The sequence below is a fragment of the Temnothorax longispinosus genome, chromosome 2, assembly GCF_030848805.1.
Source record: "Temnothorax longispinosus isolate EJ_2023e chromosome 2, Tlon_JGU_v1, whole genome shotgun sequence".
NCBI lineage: Eukaryota > Metazoa > Arthropoda > Insecta > Hymenoptera > Formicidae > Temnothorax > Temnothorax longispinosus.
In genome coordinates, this window is record NC_092359.1 from 24282421 (window position 1) to 24302568 (window position 20148).

General features: G+C 39.1%; 1 protein-coding gene and 1 long non-coding RNA gene across 10 annotated transcripts; one reads left to right on the forward strand and one right to left on the reverse strand.

Moving 5' to 3' along the window:
- The first annotated feature begins 44 nt into the window (after positions 1–44).
- LOC139808616 (uncharacterized) lies at positions 45–1137 on the forward strand. The gene is made up of 2 exons (XR_011730908.1): positions 45–574; positions 926–1137. It is a non-coding gene; the product is annotated as an uncharacterized lncRNA (long non-coding RNA).
- A 47-nt stretch (positions 1138–1184) lies between these two features.
- Wnk (Wnk kinase) lies at positions 1185–19953 on the reverse strand. Of its 9 annotated transcripts, none has more exons than XM_071770782.1 (21): positions 19682–19953; positions 17799–18129; positions 17595–17718; positions 17195–17337; positions 15703–15964; positions 15297–15570; positions 14031–15205; positions 13726–13898; positions 13257–13635; positions 11177–13083; positions 10881–11109; positions 10570–10767; positions 10135–10209; positions 6881–9201; positions 6218–6776; positions 5775–6128; positions 5439–5637; positions 5217–5305; positions 5036–5100; positions 4710–4867; positions 1185–4610 (listed from the first exon to the last, which is right to left on the reverse strand). In XM_071770782.1, the coding sequence occupies exons 2-21, from the start codon at positions 17810–17812 to the stop codon at positions 3940–3942; spliced, it is 9369 nt and encodes a 3122-aa protein (XP_071626883.1). In that variant the 5' UTR covers positions 17813–18129; positions 19682–19953; the 3' UTR covers positions 1185–3939. The 9 variants fall into 9 exon arrangements, with proteins under 9 accessions (XP_071626883.1, XP_071626882.1, XP_071626880.1 ...); XM_071770781.1 differs by having other exon boundaries at positions 6881–7104; positions 7189–9201; positions 17595–18129; XM_071770779.1 differs by having other exon boundaries at positions 10135–10206; positions 17595–18129.
- Positions 19954–20148: the final 195 nt, after the last annotated feature.

Here is a 20148-nt window from a genome sequence, read left to right on the forward strand (position 1 = left end):
CACGGACGCAAACCATGTGCGGTTACCGAGCGATACGACGTAGTTGACGTCTACTTTCTCAGAGGGCAGACGCCATTTTTGTGTTTACAAAATGCCAAATAAGACGTAATTGGAAGATTGTCAGTATTGTCACCACGTGTCATCAGTATTTATCAAGGGCGGACATGAGTTAACGTGCGACTTGGTGTACAACAACAACATGGAAAAAGACATGGATCTATATTAATTTATAATCGTACGCGACGCACGACAGTGCAAGAAGACAAGTACATACATACGTACGAGAGTTGTCAATATTGTAATTAATATCACGTACTTGGTACTTCCGCATCGTTATATCGTCTTCTGCGAGAAAAATGTGGTTCTATTTTTTATTCGTCGTTTTCGGCATTCTCGATGTCGCAATGGCTTCCAACAATTTCGACTTCGGCGACACTCTGGCGTTGATCTTGGGATTGACCATCGCAATTGTCGGATTCTTCGCCTGCATGGGGGCTTATGCGAGGAGGCGAAACCACTTTGAATCTCTGTGATGCCTCGCAATGCTTCGCAATCGTCTTAAACATATCGAACGGTAAGTATAACATTTTGACTTTTGACATCCAGGAGATAGAACATTTGAATTTTTTTAACATTTCCCCTCCCTACAAAGATTTTCGACATTCAATTGTAATTTAAAATGCTGTTTGTAACAAGAGAATCGCCGTCTGAATCGTTAATTTTTATTTAATTGTTCTTGGGATATTAATCTGTTGTTTGGCCCATCTTATATGTCTGTTATTAATATTAGTATTAACTTGTTATAAATAATGTTAATGCAATAACGTAATTCTTTCATTATCTACATAAAATATAAAATGGTTGTAAGATAATATTTAAAAATATTTTGGTTACAGACAAGAATATTGTCTTATTATGATTACAGTATAAAAGAGATCTGACCTATCGAGGAAGATGACGGCTAAGAAGCACAATTCAAGGTTTTTTGTACATACAAAGGCAGTTTTTAAAAAGATTAGACAATATTTGAAATACATTATAATGACGTATTGATGTATTTGTATGTAATGTCTAATATATCTATTATGTAATGAAGGAACGTGACTAATAAATAGCATTTTCATTATTATTCCAATACTAAGAAGTTTGATGATATTGCGCATGGTGGAAGAAGACAAGTGGTCTGTATCGTACGTTTATTTATTTCTCTTTGTTAAGTCTTATCATATAGTAATTTTTACATTTAACGTCTTTTGATGAAGGTCGTTTGATAAAGTAAAGCTTCAGCCTGTTTTACAATATTGTACGAGGTACAGAGATATATTATTGAAACCTTTGTTTTAATCGTGGTATTGATAACTGTTTATGATAACTAAAATTAATTCATTAATGTTTTTATTTATGTGGGATAGTATCTTCAAACATATCCCTTGAAAAAATAAAACATTTGAAACAAAATATCGATAGTCAGTATACTTATTCGAATTGTATTTTCAAATTATTTTAATGCATATTAAAATTATTCAAGATTATATTTTTTATAATTTGTTTCTTAGCGTTTGTGTGGAAATCACTTAACAATCATACCCTCCGCTTAAAATCTCACATTCTCTTTCGTTGCAATACAATTCTGGAAGTAAACTTAATTTTATATACATGTAATAAAATTCCCAGTAAGTAGAATATAATTGTTGATGCAATATGCAAAAACGAACCACGTTGATCGCCGGAAGAAGACCCGATGGACATTCGATCTCCTAGGAAATTCAAGTCCTGGAATTAGGAACGAATCACATTGGCTGCCGAAGAAAAGCCCGGTGAACAAGATGTCCTATTTTAAAAAAGAAGCTCAGATGAATAGAATATGAGAAAGGACAAGAGATCTTGGCCTGATAATTTGATATTTCCGTGACTAAATGCTCGCGAAATTTGTCATTCTTTACAAATAAACCTCCGTTTAATAATTATTGCTTCTATCCGTTTCTTAGATGTCAACGAGATTTGATGTAATAAACAGCCATTTCTCATATCAAATTACACAATTGAGATTTGCTAGACGTAATGCAACACCGATATTCGAAAAGAGAGAAGGTACATAGCCATTTACGAATGAGTTACCGAAGAAATTTAAATCGACTCGGTTAAAATCAATATCCACTAAACTCATACACGGTATTCAATGATGACGATTAGATTTGTCATCTCGGATAATAATCGTATAAAGACCTAATTTAATCTCAATCCATGTAATATACATATATAGATATATATATAATAAACTATTGCTATTTTGGGAACATTTCAACAGATTTTAATGTGATTTTAATATTGTGACATAAAAGCACCAAAAAAAGAAGTCTTATACTTAAAAAAAGTTTAATCTCAGCACAGAAATCACCAAGTTCAGAGTAGCCTCGAGAGTCACGTGTCAGAACGAATAATTTAAAACACTTCCCTCTTAATGACGGTTGCAGCAACAATCCTGACATCCAATCATACGATAATTACATAAACAATTTTCGGTATCATTAAACAATATTAATGGAAACGAAAAATCTATAAAATCCGATTTAAAAAACTAACGATAATGATCTGTCGGTAAGGTGTGTATAATATATTCAGCAGTGAGAGCAGTCGTCGCATTGTAATCGAATAAAAACTGTAATTGAATGTTTCGCTACCTGAAATGATGCGTCACAGATTACCAAGAACTAAAAAGGAAATTTTTAATACGTTGCTCCAGTACGTTGACAGTAGTACATCTTAGATTGATTAAAAAGATAATAGTCGGACACTGTCAACACGCATTTGTCAATGGTCTACGGATGGCATCGGGCAATTTATCTCAGTTACATATATATATCAAAATAAACAACGGTAGATAAAACGGCTACTACCAGCTTTAAAAGAAGATATAATAATCATCAATATAGTAAACGAGATATATGGGTTTGCTAACTAGTAACACATGACTTTTTTTCTTTAATTGAAATAGGCAAAATCGCTAGAAATACATTAAAGCATAACAGTGACTATATTAATCATATTTCTCTCTGCCTATTTTTTTTTCATCTCCAACACACATACCCGCACAATTATACGCATACATACGCGTTCGCGCATACATACTCGCATAAAGCTATACACACACTCCCTTTTCATTCTATCTCTCCCCCATTTCTTTTTGCCCCTTGCCCCTTGTCCCTATCACTCTTTCTCGACACATCCAGCATACAGTAACAGTTATACACATATACCGAGCAGAATGGCCATATGCCATTTCGATCGTAAGACTAGCGGAGGCCTGTACTAATGTGAGCTGTGCTACTAAAGGAGTCGGGTCAATAGTAGAATCCCTTAGAGGTCTCAGCGAAGGAAGAGTTTTCTTTTTTTTTTCTTCTTTTTTTGTTTTTAACGCATCGAAGCACAGTACATGTAAAGGCCTCTATCTCAAGTTCCTGCGTTGCATTCGGAAAATTTATATATATATATATTATATATATAAGCGAAAAAGCGATATATATATACATACATACATACATATATATCGCTTCTTCGCAGTATCTTCCCATATTATTTCCGCTTTACTTCCGCTGCGAGGCACATATCGTAATAATATCATGCACACGCTCAGATAGCGAGAATATTTGATATTTTGTTTAATATACGCAAGAGCGTCGTACATACATCGAAAAACATTACATATAGTTCCACTCATGTTCTTTTCTTTTTTTTTTTTGTTCGATCCGTCTTCGCACCTTTATGATAATGTCTAGCAATGGCGCGCGCATTTCACAGCAAATTATATATTCGGGTTACATTCGTGACGATAACGATGCAAAACTCTGCACTAACAGTACTGAGTTAAACTAACGCGTTAAACTAAGAACGAACGCAGATTGTCCGAAAAATATAGAAGCGTGTGAGCCGAATGTTGCGTTATTGATCCGAATGCGAAGGAGGAATCATTGAGTTTTCGACGGTGGTCGAGTAGTGCGGCTCCGCCGTCGGAGGCGTATCGTCACGCGAAGAACTTGTCACATGAGACGTGGCAGGTGTCGCCGGCTGAGATTGAGTCGTGGGCGGCGTGTATATCAGCCGATAGCCAGCTGGCAAAAAGAAACCGCCGTGAGGTGTGCAGCTGAAAGTCTGAAAATTCGGTAGCGGCTGGCCCTCGTGATACTGTATGTAGGCGCTTGTCGCGCCGGGTATCGATAAGGGCGCGGGCGCGGATAACGGTCCAGTTGTCGACGGGATATTCGTTCCTTCTGATAATATAGGAGCGAATTGGTACTGCGTCGGATTTCCAACCGCCGTGCTGTGCGTCGTATCAATACTCTCGGATATATCATTCGAGCAGTTATTACTTTGCTGAGAAACTACACTTTGCATATTTTCAGAAGGCACTACTGGAATTGGAATAACATAAGCATGCGGTATTCCAGCCGATGCCTGCTGCGGTTGAAGCTGCAGTGGAGTCTGCTTCAATTTCTGCATGGCCAGCCGTAAAGTCTCATCCGTGTCAGGATAGTTGTTCGGCCCTTTCTGCAGGGGAGTCTGCGGCGCTGTACCAAACATCAGATAGTCCTCCATTCCTGGAATTCTAGGTCCTGTCAAATAACAAAATAACACATCAATTACAATATGCATTGTACAAATAAGAATACGTGTATACATAATGAATGATTTTAACGAAATTAATTACTGACCGGAAATATTTGTTGCAACCGTATGATAAAGCAACGGATGATGCTGATGATGAAGCGCGCTTGCTTGTTGCTGTATAAGCAATTGTAGTTGTTGTTGTTGGAAACGTTCCAACTCTTCCCTGTGTCTTCTTTGCAATGTTTCTAGTTCCGAAGTTTGTCTGTATATAATAAAAATTGTTCTATATTTTTTAAAAAGTAAGCAAATCGTGAATTAATATCTATAATTTCTCTTTATCTTCTTAGCTTTCGATATTTCAGATGTATCTTTACATACGTTCTATTAAATAAAAGAATAAATTTAAATGTCACGATCTAAATATTTTTACCTTTTTATAAGTAATTGGTATTCTTCACTCGGTGTAAGAGCTACAAATCTCTCTTCTTTTTCAGGCTGTAATGTCAGATAATAAATTATTACCATCTAATTGCATTTTTATTATAATAATTAATTAATTTCATAATTCTTATATTTTTATTTGACAATAATAATAAAGTTATAAAACTTACTTCAATATTTGAAATATTAGTACCATGAATTGCCTGTACAGTTGGCGGAACAGAATTCTCTCGACTATGAAGTATTTGTGCAGATACACCTATAATTAGTAAATATGTGTCACATATCTCTATACACAAAGAGGTTCATATATATTTATTATTATATTTATTTAGCTTTTGCTAAATATTTAGTTTTTGCTAAATTTTCGTCGTTTAAATAAAATCTCTTACCATGTAGATCATCTGTATGATGGGAAAGAATATTTTGCCGTTCTAAAATTTTTAATTCTTCCGTTTGTTGTAATTGAGACCTTGCAGCATCAACAACCTGTTGTTGATTAATAGCAGCATTGCCATGAGTAGGCGGACCCGCAACTTTAGAAACCACAAATCTTGATATTTTTCTAATAGGCTGAGTAGGATTCGCCTTCTGTAAAATTAATGTTCCAACATTATTTAAAAAAAGCAGACGTATTATAAAATAATTTCTCTGTCATAACTTTGCTATATTTTAGAAAGCAAAAAGTGTGACACCAAACGCAAAACATTGCAGAAAATAGACATTACCTCATTAGTAGCGTCTTGGAGTTCTGCCTGAATTGGAGTATTGGTACCAGACCGTGGTGTCACGATATTAGGAGTGACAGTAGCCACAGGTACCACTGACACTGGCTGAACAGTCGTCAACAAATTTTGCACAGATTGTTGCGTTTGTACGGATGTAGGCGGTGTTAATGGCTGATTCGGAGCTGCTGAGAAAACCGATCCTCTGTGATGAATCTTAGCCAATTCCTGCTCCAATTCTTGTAAACGGGATCCCGGTCTTTGAGCTCGCATCTTTACATTTTCTTTGCTTGGGCTCATATTTTCGGACCCTGTAGGAGCTCCTGGTGTTGGACTGTCAAGAGAACATTCCACATTCTGAAAAAAAATTTTATACGGATACTTTTGGGACAACGAGAATCACCAATTGCGTATATCAAGTATAATAACACCATAAAAAGACTTACAGTTTGTGAAAGTGCACCAGAACTGTCTTGCGTTATAGTGGAACCCTCGATAGTCGTGTCGGCTTGCGTATCGGTGAGAATAGTGGAGGAATGTATTGTTGTTTGAGGAGATAACGGACATGCGGCATTCGCAGACGAAACTGGCACGCCAATATTATATAATTTCTGTTGCAAAGAATGCATATACGCGTCGTATCCTCCAACCACCTGATTATTATGAGGTGTGGCAGGATAGCTTATAGGTGGTGTACCAACATTCAGCGATTCCGACGGTTGACTTGTCAATTGTACAAGTTTCTGATGTAAGTCAGCTATAGTTTGCGGTCCTGCACCACCTCCAACAGTCCCGACGCAGTTTATATCCGACATTTTGTCCAACGAATTCTGTTGACTGAGTTTGCGGTGTTGCTGTTGCTGCTGCTGTGATTGCGACAACTGTTGTTGCAGAATCGATGTAGAATCGATGGATTCAACAAGAGTGTGCTCAGGCGTCACATCGTGACTCGAATTCTCATTTTCGGATGTAAGTAACTGGCAATCGGAACTAGCACGGCGTATACTGAAATGATAAAGTAAATTTTAAAAAGACAAGTTATAAAGCGTTTCATATTTCGTTTTTCTTCTGTATTGTTGCTATCGAATTGAATCGATAAATGTACATACCAATTTGAACTCGAAGATTCCAGATTCTCAATTTCCGAAGATTTGGCCAAATGTTGTTCCGGAAGCTTTAAATGTAAGTGTGATTGATCTAATATGGCGGGAGATTCGCTGTGTTGTTGGTCTTGCATGATCTGCTGATGCATTTGCGGCTGCAAAGGAATTTGTTGTAACTGCAATTGATTTGGCAGCGGCTGCAGCTGATTTGGTTGTACATGTCGTATCGGCTGCTGTAAAGGAGTTTGATTAGTCACGATCCAATTTCCTTGAGCGGTCGATTGAGTCGATACACTCTGAAGAATGGACTGCACCATCTGTGATTGCGCGTCAATCTGTTGAGGGATTGTTAACGGAACCGACTGTGGTATCGGCTGCACTTGATTCTGGTGAAGCACCTGCTGATTTTGGAACGCTTGCTGAAAGTTCTGCTGTCCCTGATATCCCTGATGCACGATTTGCCCTTGATAATTATGTTGAATAGGCGGTTGAATTTGCAGTTGACTCGCCTCCGGTTGTATAGGCTGAAAATACTGCTCGGATTGCACAGGTTTGTAGTCAACTGATGCGGAAGCGGCAACGTTAGGAACAGCAGCTGGTTCGTGGTTGGTCAAAGGATGAGGCGTGACAGATTTTGATTTCGGATTGGAAAGTATATTTGCTAAATTTTGCGCGAGATCTGGAAGCGTCGAGGACATCTCTTTCGTTTTAACGGGGACTTTAGGTGTGGAAATGTCTGCGGCAGCAACCGGATGTGCAGAAGCAGGTACCGGCATGGATGGAGGCATGGTTCCCGGAACATGTTGCACGTTTTGATGAGATTGAGTGGTTTCTATAGCGCTTTGCGGCAACGGCATTGTACCGGGGATGTCTTGCGAAACAACTTGTATGTGTTGCATATGTGTTACAGGTATATTAGTTGTGTTCACGCCTTGCCTCTTTTCCTCGACTATGCCGGACGATTCCAAAATTTGAGAGTCTGTGGATACATTGGATGCTGTGGATAAACTCGACACTCTACGATTTCGATCGTCCATAAGCGTTGATTGCACCGGTTGCATATGGCCCGATAGCATCACATACTGCTGCGTCGGAGGCTGCATCTGTTGCGGAATGAATTGCTGCTGAACCACCGGACGCTGGACCTGCATCTGTTCCGCTTGTACGTGCATCTGCATTATGCCTTGCTGTATAGGAATTTGCTGCTGTGGTGGTTGCATTACAACATTGGGTTGTATCATCGCTTGATTTGGATACTGCGCCTGTGTTTGGACTATTCCATTCGAATGGAGCGGTTGAGGCTGCAACTCCTGCGAATTAACCGGCACAAAATGCTGCATACTAGCTGGAGGTATTTGTTGCGACGTTATCGTAGATCCCTGGACGATTATGGTATGCTGGTTCGACTGTCCGATAGTCGTGGTTTGTTGCACGTGTCCCGTTACTTGTTGCAGAGTTTGCATTTGAATAATGCTCTGCTGCAGTCCGATCGACTGTTGTCCCGGCTGTAAGATTTGTTGCGCGCTGTCTGTCTGTTCTATGGCATACGGAATATTCTGAACTATTGTTTCGTTATTGTTAGTTTGTTCGTGCGTCGTTGCACTCTGAATTTCTAAAACATTTGCCTCCGTGTGGTTTATTTGTTCCTCATTTTTCAATATAAGCTCCGCGTTCGTAACAGGTGCGACAGATTGCGATGCTGACATTGCGATATTTGTACGATCTATGCTTTCACCGGCAGAAGATTCCCCTTCAAGTGCGATATTTTTTTGTTCGGTCACAGGACTAACTAAGAAGCGAGAAACTTTGCGCATTGGCGTCGGTACCGTTAAAGTCGATATCTCTGCAGCAACGTCGGCCGCATTTATCTCTTTAGTTATTCCAGATTCCTTTACATCTACTCCATCTTGCTGTTCTTGAGATTCTTTCGATGCTTCACTTGCATTACTTGCGCTCACTATTGTATCCTGTATTTGAGTCTGAGCGTGCGTTGTAGTAGTTTGATAAGATTTAAAGGCCGAATTACTAGCATCATCCTGAATATTATGCTGTGCTTCCACAACTGTTTCCGCGGACGTTGCAGAAACGATAGTTTCTTGATTATCCGTCGGGTCACTCGGTATATTTGTAGGTGTTAAGGTGTCGGTATTTTGTGTAGATGTGGATGACCTCCTGGAAGCTTCGGCTGATGTATTTTCGGCACCGGCTTGACTATCAGGAGTCTGAGCGACTTGCTGCTTCTCCAAACTGGTATTGGCAATATGAGAAATAATCTGATCGATCGGCAACAATTTCGTTGGAGTAGAAGTATTTGAAGTTTCGTCTCTCTGAAATGAATAAAATATTCATTATTATTTCAAATACTTGGTAGTAGATAAATATATAATATAAACAATGACCCGTGTGTATATATCCAATATATTTAACAAACATATTAACAATTCTGCATCATAAACTTCAAGATATATCTTATCAAATTTTCTTATTTAAAAAACGTATTTTAAAGACATTCATGAAGAAATAATTTTATAAAAATATCCATTGTAAGAACATCTCTTTGCTCTTTTATTTACACAATAGAAATAACAGTTTACCAAATTTTATTATAGTGCAATATTTAAAATATGATGCAAAATATGTTCTTATATGTACGAGAACATAACGATCATTGCAATATTTATAAAATGTTTCTAATCAAGACTGTCGTAAAATAATAGGTTTTCATAAAATAAAAATACGTAGAATTATTTTTCAATATATAAATCAATACATTCGATGAATACAGCACACAAAATAATATTATAATATGCGTATACGTGATTGCTTTGTACATATACGTTGTACATATACTGTAATGATGTAAGATAATCTGCGAAAAAAAGGTGTAAAAAATATGATGTAAATCAATCCCAAGAAAGTTCTGACATTTTCAAAAAATTTCCAAACACGCAAATCAATTTCCCGGTCATAGTTTCATCGAAACCACACGTCTAGTACTCGTTTCTTTCTGTGTTATGAAAGAAATCGGTGTGTTACCGTAAGAAAACAAAAACTTTTTTAAATCTCGGAACTTTCTTAGATTTCTGCATACATAATGTGAACCTATAACAAGACAAAATTATAAATGGCCTAACAAGTGTCCGAGTCTGGGCATAATTGGTTGCAAGTGTAACAAAAATGAAATGCATAAGCGTCCACGAATATAACTCTGAAATGTGTAGGAGAAACAGGAGAAGGGACGGTGGGATCGATGAACTCACCGAACGGTGTCTACGGTGGACTTTGTACGACGATCGGTGGCTGCTTTGACGTGTTAGCGAGCCATGTCTCACCTGCTGCGTCCAAAACCATACACACCAATTATATGCATACCCTTGATTCTATATTGAAAATATATGTTCCACACAAAGTCCCCTATGCTATTTTAATATTACTGCCCTGGATTATAGTTCGATTTTAAATGGAAATGCAAATTGGTCCATTTGAGAAGAAAATGACCACATTACTTATGCGAATCATTGTCTTGGACGCATCTGTATGTTTAAAGAGCACATAAAATTTTCACGCGATGATAAAGAAAGTAATCGCGAAAATTTTACAAAATATGATGTAAATATCATTTACATCACACACACTGCATCTTTGACGATGACATTAATGTCTAGCTTATTCTTTAATAGCTACAAAAGTTATACCTTAGCTGTATCGAGACTGTGGTCGCGATCCCTAGGACGTCGACTTGTAACCGGGCTTCCACCGGCAGATTGATCAGGTGGACCATGTGCTACCAAAGGTAGGGCTCGCGTAGGATCCAACCGCAATTGTTTGACAATGTCTTCAATTAATTCTACGAACGTCTCGCATTGAGATTGCGGCAATAGATTTTCAGCAACCTGGATACATTGAGAGAGAGAAGAAAAAGAAAAAATAATGTGAGACAAAAGGCAATATATAATTAAGTAAATGTCAAAATATAGATATGTCAGATGTCAAAATATATCCTTACCAAATTATTGGCAATGTCTGTAGGTACCATATCGTCTCGATCAAATTTAAAGGTAACAGTCTTTTGTTTACTCGTATCTAACTGGCACTCGACAGTCATTGATTGTCCTTCGCCACTACTGACAGACAAGACTGTTAATTTAATGCCCGGCTTCTTACGTTTAGTTCCTGTACGTTTTATCCGGCTTCTCTCGGAAGCGGGAACGCTTTCGGAATTTTCTGGCGTGACTCTAAAAGATAAAATATTTAATTAAGTTTACAATTATTTTTACTCGTCTTTATTCCATCTTGTCTTACCCATCGTTTGACGCTACACTCTGCTGTGCAACGCCCGTTGTGACTGGAGCAGGTGTAGCAATTTGATCTTGCTGTAAATTAATTGGTAGATCTGGTGGCAGAGACAGCACTGAATCCATTGTATCTTGTTTTATCAGGGAAGACCTGTCAGTCGTGGGACATTGATCCGTATTCGAAAGAAAATGTTGATGTTGCTGCTGCAGATTAGTGGATGATTGCGCTGAGACGTTCGCTATATTGGGCGTTATCGAAATAGAATTGGGCATGACATTCGCGTTTTGCGAATACTGCATTTGCACGAGAATATTTTGTTGAGACTGAGGCTGTGGGCCGGTATTGCCGAGCAAAGCGGGCGCGCTTTGTATGTTGGGGATCGTCGAGGTCGGGACATTTTGCATATGAGTCACAGCCGACGTATTATTGACACTTATGCCCGATGGTATAGATGTTTGAACTTGACCTGTCGATGGGATGTATTGCGACTGTGAGGATGCGGGCATCGCGCCCGCGGGTAAACTCGTGTGAGAGTAAATCTGCGTCGCAGTTTGAGTGGACGATAAAATTTCTACGTGACCAGAGGGATTAGTAGACGTGGTATATGTGTGAAATATTTGTTGCGGCATGGTTTGCTGATACAAAGAACCCGCTGATACGTATCCCGAGGAACCAGCAGCGTTCTGCTGATAGTATTGCTGACTCTGAACAGACGGCGAACCAACGGTATGTTGTTGATGTAACTGCTGAACATGCTGAAGTTGCGATTGCGTCGCGTATTGCTGTTGCTGCGCGTGTTGTTGAAGCTGTTGATGCATTTGCTGCTGCTGCTGTTGGGACAACATCTGCATTTGAGGCTGCATTTGTTGCTGTATCTGATGAGGAATTTGTTGTGGAACACTCATCTGATTCAACTGTATATATTGCTGTTGCTGTAGCTGCTGAACATGCTGCTGCTGCTGTTGTTGCATCTGCTGCGGCACCTGTGGAAATTGAGGTTGAGCCTGAACGTTTTGCGGAGTCGAACATTGTGGAGAATTCGCGTTCAAGCTCTGCGGAACATGTTGAGGATACTGTTGCTGTTGTTGCTGTTGATACTGCTGCTGTATTTGCTGTTGATATTGCATTTGTTGTGCTTGTTGGGACTGCACGACCGACGTTTGTTGTTGGATAATCGGTTGTTGCTGGACCAACTGAACCTGCTGCGCTTGTAAATTATGCTGTTGAGCTTGTTGACCGGTCGATTGTAGTTGCTGTTGTTGAATGGGCATTTGAGTTTGTTGCAATTGCATCGGGACTGGATTTTGCATTTGCATACTAATATTAGATTGAATTTGTTGTTGCTGTTGCTGTTGCTGCTGCTGCTGCAATTGCATTTGTTGAAGAAGCAGTTGCTGCTGTAGCAAGTTCTCGGCGTTTGCAGCATTAGCTGCTGTGACTTCTGTGGCTGTGGCGGCAGTTTCCCTGTCCAAGCGTTCCTTCTCTTCTTTGGCTTTACGTTCCTCTCGTTCTCGCAATAGAGTGGTAATTTGCGATTTCAACATCTTAGCCACCGCTTTAGCATCTTCCTCTAATATCAGGCTAGATTTCGCCATCTCTAAAGCTACCTCTTCCGCGTTATCAGTCTGTATGTCAAAATCAAATTGTATCGCCTCGTTTTCCTTGTGTTTGTTGCTGCGCTTCTTAGGATCCAGCACACGCAATCTAAACTCAACACGCGACTGCTCCATATCCGCAACCGCCGAATCCCGCGATACCATCTCTAATTTCAGTCCAACATCATCGGCGAAGAATTCGTGATTAAGTAAGTCCTTAACAAGCGGTCGTTCTTCTTTCTTCAGACGTATACACATTTCTATGATATCACGTACCTCTGGATTTTCAACTTTATCGTAGCTCTGTGGTTTAACACCCTGCGTAATATAAATTGCTATTCAGAATATCATATCATTCCTCTTCATTATATGTTAAATTATATTCATAAAATTTATAAAGATAATTATCCCTCGTACGTAAATATCGATATCATAGACAACTAGAATTGTTCTAATTGACATAAAAGGTTGAAGTTGTAATACATGCTTACCGATACTACGCGTTTGTATATTTGTGCTGGTCCTGTACATTCGGAATATGGATACTCGCTAGTAGCCATCTCGAGCATACACATTCCGAAGGCATAAACGTCGACTGACTCGTCATAATGCTCCTCGTACATTTCAGGCGCCATAAATTCCGGTGTACCGATAACGCTTTTTGCAAAACTACGATTCTTCAATGTTGCAAGACCTAAATCGCCAATTTTCACGCTTCCTGTTGTACCCGTGATAAAAATATTATCACATTTCAAATCACGATGAATAATGGGCGGTGACCTAGAGTGAAGGAAGCTCAGGCCTTTCAAGATTTGCCGACACCAAGATTTTACTACTTTAGGATTAATCTTCTTGAACCTCCTCAAATATCTGTTGTAATACAGCCAATTAAAAACATGTACTACAATAACACTCTATAAACAATAAAGAACTTAACTCCATAAACAATAAAGAACTTACGTTTTCAATGTTCCCGATGTCATAAGTTCAGTGACTAGTACAATATATTTTCTACGAGTAAGTGTAACTTCCCAATAATCATAAAACCTTACAATATTCGGATGTTGTAATCCTTTTAACATTTCAGCCTCTTCCCTGAATCTCAATCTCTCTGTTTTATTCAATTTTTTCTCCTACGGAAAATAAGCGTTATTTTAAATGTATTATCTAAATAAATTTTCAATTTTTAATTATTTTAAAATAATATATTCAAATACTTGTCTCACTTAATAAACATATTGTACATATTTAAAAGGATATCTTACCTGCAACTCGCACCAAGCTACAGCTACGCCAGTTTGAGTATCTAACCCGCGATAAACAGTCTTGAAACTGCCACGACCAATTTCCTCTTCAAATTTCAGAAATCTTCCATCCGGTGAAATACCGACGGCTTTCTCCTCATCATCGTCGTCCTCGACAGTCTGCACCTTAACTTTCATTAATAAATTTTGCACCTCTTCCATTGCCATTGTTTTTTGCGACAATTTTTCATCCGCCTTAAAGTTTTCGTCGAGTAATGGACCAATAAAACCTTCCACCGTTTCCTCCTGCGTAACTATATCCTTTTCAGGATGCTCTCTTATTTCTGTCTCGTCTCGCAAATTTGTATTCTGCACCTCTCCCATCTCGGTGTCTAACGGCGGAACTTTGCCTAATTTACTTAACGATTCATGAAGCGCCTGTGCTGCTACTATGTCGCTGATGCTGGTGCCATCGTCATCGTATATCGTAACTCTTTCCTCCTCCACCTCTTTCTCTACATCCACCGTCTTGGTGTCGGCATCCGTTATCTCTTCCAATACCTTTGATGTTACAAACCTCGAACTCTTAATTACCTCTTCGCTTAAACCTGTGCTACTTTTGACCCTCGATATCTTCTCCTTCTTATCGCTACTTACGGTATTCAAAGGTTCTGTAGTTTCTTTATCTGCACCATTATCACCACTATCCGTGTACCCTACGGATTCTCTACTTTTTGCTTGTTTACCTTCACTATTATCGTTTGTGGAATTCATTTCTATCTCTGTCGATATCATAGTATCATTTACATCTTTTTCTATGTTAGTTGATTCGACGTCTTTACTACTATGATGTTCAATCATTTTCTCTCCAGAATTTGTATTTTTATGTTTCAGAACTTTTTGGTCGTTATTACTAATTGATCTGGCGCCGAGAGTAGAGCTCAACAATGATTTTTGCTTATCATTTATAATACTTTCCTGATTAACCGCATGAAATTCGTGTACTACAGATGGTTTTATTGGCATAACATTTCTTTGTTCGAACTCATTTAAAATCACGTGTTGCACATCTGCAGCGTTCCTTGATGAATCGGTACGTTCTGCAAGAATATCACGTGCCACATTTGCTTCCTCATCTTTGCTGAATTTTGCTGATTTTACTTTACTAATTGGTGTAGAAGGTGTAGAACTAGACCCTATACATATATATATAAAATATATAATAAAATTTCAATAGATTTATCTCTTATATATTATACAATTTTATTTTAATCTTGAAAATTTTACCTGGTGTGGCAAACGCATTCTCCGTTGCTGCGATTGCTTCTTCAGCATCACTGAAACTACGATCATTTTCATGATCTAAGGATGATGAATTCACACTTTGGGTGGATGATCGATCAGAGATACGCAAGGCAGATAGTACTTTCTTTTTAGAAGATGGTGAACTGGTCGACAGACCGTTGCTAGTTATAGATAAAGAATCAGTACTCTGATCGTGTCGCTGTGCTCGAATTTGCTTTTTGGAAATACTAGCCGAACGACTTATATTGGATAATACCTGCACAAAACACAAAATGACATTAAATCACAATGACAATTTAAAGTATATGACAGTGATATTTCTTAATCGTGTTATACAATAAATGTTTGAACGTTTCCGTGTTAATTTAGCACATGCAATTTAACTAACCTTCCTATCACCTGTAGTGTTGGCACTAGGACCTGCCTGCGCGACAATAGCTAGCTTTCTTTGGCGTTTGTGATTGTGTGCGTGGATCCTTTGGGTCGTTACAACTGCGCAAGGGCCTCCGCTTTCCTGAGAGGCTAAGTGGCCCACTGCCAAACTAATGCCACTTTGGCTGCCAGTGCCTCCACTGGCCACCAGCTTGGGACATAAACTAGACAAGCCTCCGCCAGTTCCACCTGAAGAACGTTGCCTATTTGTCTCATACCTGAAATTCCACGAAGATAATTTTATATTGAACAAACCAGACAGAATCTATTTTATTTCACACAAGTATTTCATATAGGACAAAAAATACCAATTTCAATCTAATTTTTTCGACATTTGTTTTACTAAGATCTTAGGAAAAAAATATAAATTAATTCAAAGGTCAAAACATATAATAAGTAACATAAATGTTTAAATTAATGAGAAGCTTGTTTCCAGGGAATTTAATTTTTTTAATTGTAGAATAAAAAAAAGCGTTTACACACATACACACACATATACATATATGTAACATCAGACATTAAATGACATATATATGAAATGTCATACTTTTCCTATCAGAATTTTAGGTGATTTATTCAATCACGTCTTATTTATTTAAACACACATACATGCACATATACACGCACAAAATTCTTCAAAAGAAAGTATAACTCTATATGGATGAGTCATCTAATATCTGTGTGAATCTCTTTTTTTAAGAATATCGTTTTTTTAACAGAAAAATTTTGAAGAGCAAAGAGTTGCAGAATACAGAAAAATCATATTTGTTATTTCTAAATCTGCTATATATACATGTGTATATAATATATATTTCTATATTGCGTAGTTAGTAATATATTTATTAATATAAACTACTTATTTGTATAAAGCATTTTTGTCACATTGGTGCACAACAAGCTTATTATGTAATTATAATTAAGTATACTCTCGATTATTGAAACAGAAGAGTTTAATTCAATTGCAGAATAATAGCATTAAAAATATTAATAGAGATATAATTTAGATGTAAATTAAATAAATTAGCTTTTAATTTACATTTTTTTAATTTTATCAATGATATCTTTACATCATCAATATTCATTATTCATTTTACTCGTTACATCTAAAAAATAAATTTTGTAATTCATTGCAGATGTACTACATCAAACAAAGAAAAAGCAATTTTGAGATTACCCAGTGTTCATAACATATGTACATACAAGATTAATATCCACTCTTCCCCTTGAATCATCAAGAGTCTACTATAGTAACAAAGTTACACAAATGCGCAATTAATAATAGAATTTTGTAAAGCAGAATACTTAGAAAAATTAAACAGAAATTTATCATAATTAGTTAGAAAAGAGATTTATAGATTACAATTAAAAAAAATAGTTTATAAATGAATAATAAAGTGTAACAAATGACAATGTAAGAAGCATGATTTTTGATACAGACATCATTATACCTGTCCTGCCTGCTGTGGCCAGATGAGAAGAATCCACGCACTGTGTTGCCTATAGCTGCTCTCTTTTTAGTCTCCCTATTTTTTTCTCTGTGCCCCCCAGATCCAGTGCTCACCTGATGATCCTGACGAGTACCTTTATCACTCTACAATAATACAAAAAATATAAAGAAATTATTCAAAATTATAACTGTATTTCTCATATTAAATAATTACGTGAACTTTTTAAATCTAATTTTTAATGACATGGAATCTATTTCAAGCAACATATCTTACATATCGTAACATAATGTTTAAGAACGTAAAACTTATTTAGAATTTATCAGAATGTAAAAATGTAAACAATACAAAAATACACTATAAAAATATGTCAAGATATACATGTATACCGTAAAAATCTTACCTTTAAACCAAGAAGCTTTATGTTTAAATTGGAGTTTGTACTTGTTGGGACAGGACTTAGGTCACACCGAAGCCGTCTGTGTGATTTTTCAACTACCGAGGGATCTTCGTCTACGTTCAATTGACTTCCAATCGAGAAAGCATGCGATTGCGTTAATATAATATCGTCTGTACTGTGCTTACAGTTGTTGCTCACTGAACTCACTGTCTTGCTGTCATTGTAGCATCTCGGCATTGCACATAACCAACTTTATTTAAGATCCTATTTCACAAAATTACTTTCCCTTTTCCCTTGCGCTTCTACACTCAGCTTTGCCCCGATGTAAAATTAATAAGATTCATATTATCGTCGCCTCCTCAATGTAACCGAATTAAAACTTTTCCAATCGTGACTATATATCTCTTAACGAGCAGTCTTTGTTATGAGATTTAAAATATCCGTATCTGTAACATTTTGGACTTGGGCTATGTATCCCGCCATACAATTTGCCGAGAGCTGGATAGCAACGTTCTAGTACCCGAGGAACTGAAAGGATCTGAAATCAGAGAACAATTTCGTCCCATTATTGCATGAAAATTCTATTATAAATTAACATTTTTATTTTATGATAACAACATAGATCCTAAGTTGTAATCATAGAAATCCGTGTAATAAATAAGTTTAATTTAGTAAAAATTGACTTGTTAATAGAAAGTTGTAAATAAATATGTAACATTTAAGCTGCTGTCCAATATTCACTGCCAGTACAGAAAATCTATAGTATACGTGATGTAAACTATAGATTTTCAGTACCGACAGTGAATATTGGAACGCACCATTGGAAAATATATTTAAAAAATAGTTAACAAAAGTCAATACGAGTGCCGATGCTGAATCAATTCACACAGGGATATGTCTCTAATTATCTCCATCTGACATCAAAACACATTTGTTAACCGCTAGTTACCGAACATTACCCGTTTAGCAATAAATCAAGAGTGACGGAGGTACATGCACGTAATAGACGCACGGACCCTAAACGGAGAATCGCCGCAAATCAATTTGCTATCAAACTATATCAATGGCATCAACGCGTCAATCAAGGGAACAGTCGGAGTCGTCGGAGACGTAGGAGCACTTCGGTGTTTTGATCGGTGAAAGATACACGCGCGCGAGCGTGTCGCAAACAAAGAGACACGCGGAGAGACACGTTTCTGCCGTTAAAGTCGCAGAATGTTGTCAAGTACCGTCAGTACCGTGGGGATACGCCGCTTGAAAAATATGACGATATATAGGGTGTCTCGACACGCACCAACACGCGCGCAGCGCGCACAGAGAGATGCACGGCACGGAGACGTAGATACGCGCGTACATACGCGCGCGTGTCACACACCGACACAGTCCAACGGCGCGCGCGACCCGTTGACACGGGGGGCAAAGGAAGCCGCGTTTACACGGCGGTCGAGGGAGATCTCTCTCGCGCGCGCACACACATAACACACGCACACAGAGAACTCGCAAATCAAACGACGCACACCCGTTCGTTACACACGCATGGCGAACGGCGAGGCGCACGGCGCACGGCGCACGGTGGCGTTAAAGCACCGCACGCGCGAAAAGAGACGGAGAAGATAATGTGCCATCTATCCCAAAAATATCGCTCGTCGCGACACGTTTTGCGCGCATCGTATCGCAAATCGCGAGCGCGGCGGCGACGTGCCGTCGGCCGTCGGCCGTCGGCCGTCGGACGGGCGAGGTGGCGGCGAGGTGGCGCCGAGCCGAGCGCCGAGGCCGAGGCCGCGGCGCCCCGCGGCACGTCATGCGGCGCGCCGTTATTTTTGACTGATAATGTATCTCGCCAATGATGCCCGCGCGACGTATACATGTGACGCGGAGGTGCGAGAGAGAGAGAGAGAGCGGAGCCAGTACCTACTTCGGCCTCGGGTTTTCATGCGGGGGGAGAATCCGCGCTGAGAGCTCTCTCGTATTTTCGTTCCTACCGGACACGGGCCACGATCATTCCTGGCAACCCGCGCCCCGCGGTTGCGCCAGGTTGCGCACAAACGTAACGGCACTCCGTTTAAATCCCTCAGCCAGCCGGTACTCACATTTGTGTTGCAGACACGTCGCCCCGACTACACCCAAATAACCACCATTTTTTTTTCTCTTCCACCACTGAACGCTACGCACTCTCACGGTGCTATGCGCAAAGCGGCAGTGTGCACGCTAATCGACGTAGCTCGGCCGTCTGACCACTCTTGACTCTGCTGAGTGCTGCCTGCCGTCTGGCGACCTGGCGACTGCCGACTGGCACCACTGGCGGCCCGATTCACCCGACACCCGACTCACCCGACTGCCCCGAGACGTGTCGTCGACTGTCGAGTCTCGCGCGCGCGATGCTAGGTGGTGCCGCTGCAGACCATCTCGGCCATGAACGGCGAATCACGTAGACGCGACGGCGACTAGCGAAAGACAGCCCGTCCAATTCAAAATGGCCGCGTTCAGCAGACACAACTCTGAGGCTGAGTTTCCACTGAGCGCGTCACGCGTCGCGTCGTCCGAGTTGAACCAATCA

Excerpts from the sequence above, each read along its gene's own strand:
- Wnk (XM_071770775.1), bottom strand. The coding sequence starts at position 17,828 with ATGCCGAGATGCTACAATGACAGCAAGACAGTGAGTTCAGTGAGCAAC. Across the intron at positions 11,110-11,176 it reads AGTGTAGCGTCAAACGATGG|AGTCACGCCAGAAAATTCCG; the intron begins GTAAGACAAGAT and ends TTTATCTTTTAG. Across the intron at positions 9,202-10,134 it reads TCCACCGTAGACACCGTTCG|AGAGACGAAACTTCAAATAC; the intron begins GTGAGTTCATCG and ends TATTCATTTCAG.